The sequence below is a fragment of the Meleagris gallopavo genome, chromosome Z (genome assembly GCF_000146605.3).
Source record: "Meleagris gallopavo isolate NT-WF06-2002-E0010 breed Aviagen turkey brand Nicholas breeding stock chromosome Z, Turkey_5.1, whole genome shotgun sequence".
NCBI classification, from domain to species: domain Eukaryota; kingdom Metazoa; phylum Chordata; class Aves; order Galliformes; family Phasianidae; genus Meleagris; species Meleagris gallopavo.
In genome coordinates this window covers 27,040,048-27,043,010 of record NC_015041.2, presented here as the reverse complement: position 1 = coordinate 27,043,010, position 2,963 = coordinate 27,040,048, and the positions used below count along the sequence as shown (strand labels likewise).

At 33.9% G+C, this 2,963-nt stretch overlaps 1 protein-coding gene across 1 annotated transcript in view; it reads left to right on the top strand.

The window, feature by feature from the left end:
* Window positions 1–2,963, top strand: part of LOC100550569 (receptor-type tyrosine-protein phosphatase delta-like) — a 177,211-nt gene that overhangs the window by 61,871 nt on the left and 112,377 nt on the right. Inside the window, exon 7 of the mRNA XM_031557282.1 lies at window positions 431–548. Coding sequence (XP_031413142.1) covers window positions 431–548 — 118 coding nt within the window. The remainder of the gene's footprint in view (window positions 1–430; window positions 549–2,963) is intronic.

The following is a 2,963-nucleotide window of genomic DNA, read 5'->3' as shown; positions in this document are numbered from 1 at the left end:
GACATTAGAAGTGTGGATACAACTGCAATGTACTTATTCTGTAGGCATTTTATAACTATATCAGTGCTGTCCTTTAATGTCTGAGTTAAAATGCATTTTGTTTCCACATATGCACACACTTCACAGTATCGGTAAGATTCTTCAGGCAATATATTTCATAAGGGCTTATTCACTGTTCACACCATTTAGACACTGACCTTGTGCCTTAAACTACCTGGAGCATTCTATTTAGAGGTGTGCTTTAATTTTAAGGAAGGGAATTATTGCACTATTTCACACAGAACAGTCTGTTTGCATTCTCAAATGCTTGCTTGTACTTCTAGTAGCACTAAAGCATGTGCTGTGTGTATATAAGTTGTCTTAGAGATACAGTACACTCCTAGAAATCAATCAATTTTTAATATTTTTTTCTTCCTTTATTTCATTTTAGGAAATGATAATTTCTGGACTTCAGCCTGACACTACATACTCCTTCACTGTGACAGCCTACACAACAAAAGGTGATGGAGCACGCAGCAAGCCCAAACTTGTATCTACTACTGGTGCAGGTAATACCATATACTAATAAATCTCGAGCAAATCCTTATACTTGCCTTATTTTTTTTCAATACCGTGGTTTGAATGTTTCCTGTAGTGTAGAAAGTGTTCATAGGATATAGGTTTTCCTCTTTCAGTAGTTGATCTCTGATTTATTTAGATGAAAACATAACTAGCATCCTCCGACCCCTTTCTCTCAGGAAGAGACAAAAAGTGGCATTTGTGTTTTCTAGCAGTTGTTCTGTTCTGATTGGTGGCTTCCTGGAGAGAAAAAAATGAGAGATGCAGAGCTGAGAAGGGTATTTGAAAAATCTTTGGAGGACTTTCCTGATCTGTGTAAGGAAGGCAATGCCATGCCTATCAGTAAGACATGGAAAGAACCTGAATGCCAGTAGCTCCTTTCCTCAGAAGAATGCGATTAATAAGACAGAGAATTAGAAAATAAATGAAAAACCCTAAAGACAGAGGCAATCTGAGGAATAAACAGTGGTAAAATATATCACGCAACTGTGGACAGTCTACATTTGATCACTGGTGGCAAGTATTCAACCGTATGCCAGGTTCAGCTTGTTTGCCAGTGGTGGAATGAACAGAATTTCTTTTGTGAAGAACAAGATTTTTTTAATTGAAATATCTTGCTGAGGAGCAGATTGGACTAATGATGCTACTACAGCATTAATGTGGTGGTCACCTGTTTGTGTTCACAGCCTGTGGGTGTTAATCTGGTGGATTTTCTAGTGGAGATATTCCATTCCATGTGATTGTAACTCTTTGTGTCGCGTCTTATTATTGAAGTATTGCCCATGCAAATATGTAAAGTCCAAGACTGCGTATATTTGTATTTTATACTGTGTGACTTGTGCTTCAAATTCATTTTTAAAAATGTATGTTGTACTATTCCGAGCAATATCTTGTCCAGTTTTATCATCTGTCTTGAAAAAATCTCTATCTTGGAGTCTAGTTGCATCTCAGATTAGACCATCCAGTCATTACTCTTGATATGTGCTAAGCTTCTACTCAAACCTCCTTCCTCCTGATTTCTTGTGGTCTGAAAATAATGATGCATACTTCCCAATTTCATGTGAACTTGATTGAGTAAAAGTAGCACTTAATCCAAAATTTTAAAATTCAGTATCGAATTTACATAGACACGATTACCTTGACCATGACTTTATAGACATAAGTATAGGCTTTGCAAAACTGCTTGCAGAACTTGAAACTCCTGTGTGTTTTCTTCTCATTGATTATTCATGGTTCATTCTTCTAAGATCTCTAGTTTTTCTAAGAAACTCTAGATGTTTCTTTAGAAAATTAAACAAATCCTGAAAGTCCATGAAACACTAAGTGACTGGAAACCAAGAATCAGACATACCTTTAAGTGTCAGTCATGTTACACTGTTCTTGACATTTGCTTCACCTTTTAGACAAGTAATCTTGTTTCTGGTTTCTGAAGTAAAAGGTAGTTACCATTTCTCTCTAGTTTATTTCAGCATCTTTATCTTGTTGTTACAATTTGCTGTGATTGATCTCACATTGTATTGAAAATTCAAATGTAGATATTTGAAAAGTGAAATATTACATGCAGTCAATACCAAGAATTTCTAGATCACTTGCTTTCTGTCAGAATTCATCACACAGAAGGAATAATGCATTAATACCAGGGCTTGTGGAATTGAAGTAAAATCTCCTTTTTGAGATTCCATTTTATTTTTATTTTTTCCCCTAAAAATTATATATTTACATATTAAAATAAAAACGTGATGGGTCTAACTTTCTAGTCTAGTTTTAAAAGTATAAATCATATGCAGATGTATGAATGTATAGTATATATGAAAGGTGAATATGTGTTTAAATGTTTACTGGACAAGCTTATTATTCAAGAGTAATGACTTAAAAGCAGTTATTCAGATAAAAACTAACTATTCATCTAGTCCTGATCAGTGATATAAATTTTCATTATTAGACAGGAAAAAGTCACCAAATTTAAATGTCTACATTATGGTAACTGCAGTTATTAGTGAAGTTAAGAGAGCTATTAACATTTTCATTGCAAAGTGTGTTTTTATCTTCTATTCATTTTCCTGTTATGGTATTAAAAACTGAATGGAAGAAAAAATATTACTGAATATTATTAGTGAAAATTTGATATTATTTACAAGATAATGACAACAGAGAAGATGACTTACTTATCAGTGATATCACACAGTTTTTTTTTTCTGGAGAATTAATATATAATGCAACTGCTTGCCCACTGTGTAAAATTTACTCTTCATACTGGGCAACAGTCTTGAAGAAGAAAATAAATTCTAAGTTTAATACATGCATAGCTACAGATCTGAAAAATATCAGTATTTCAAAAAGATCACTGTTCCTTTTTCTACCTCTTTTGTGTGTGTGTGTGTGTGTGTGTGTGTGTGTGTGTGTGT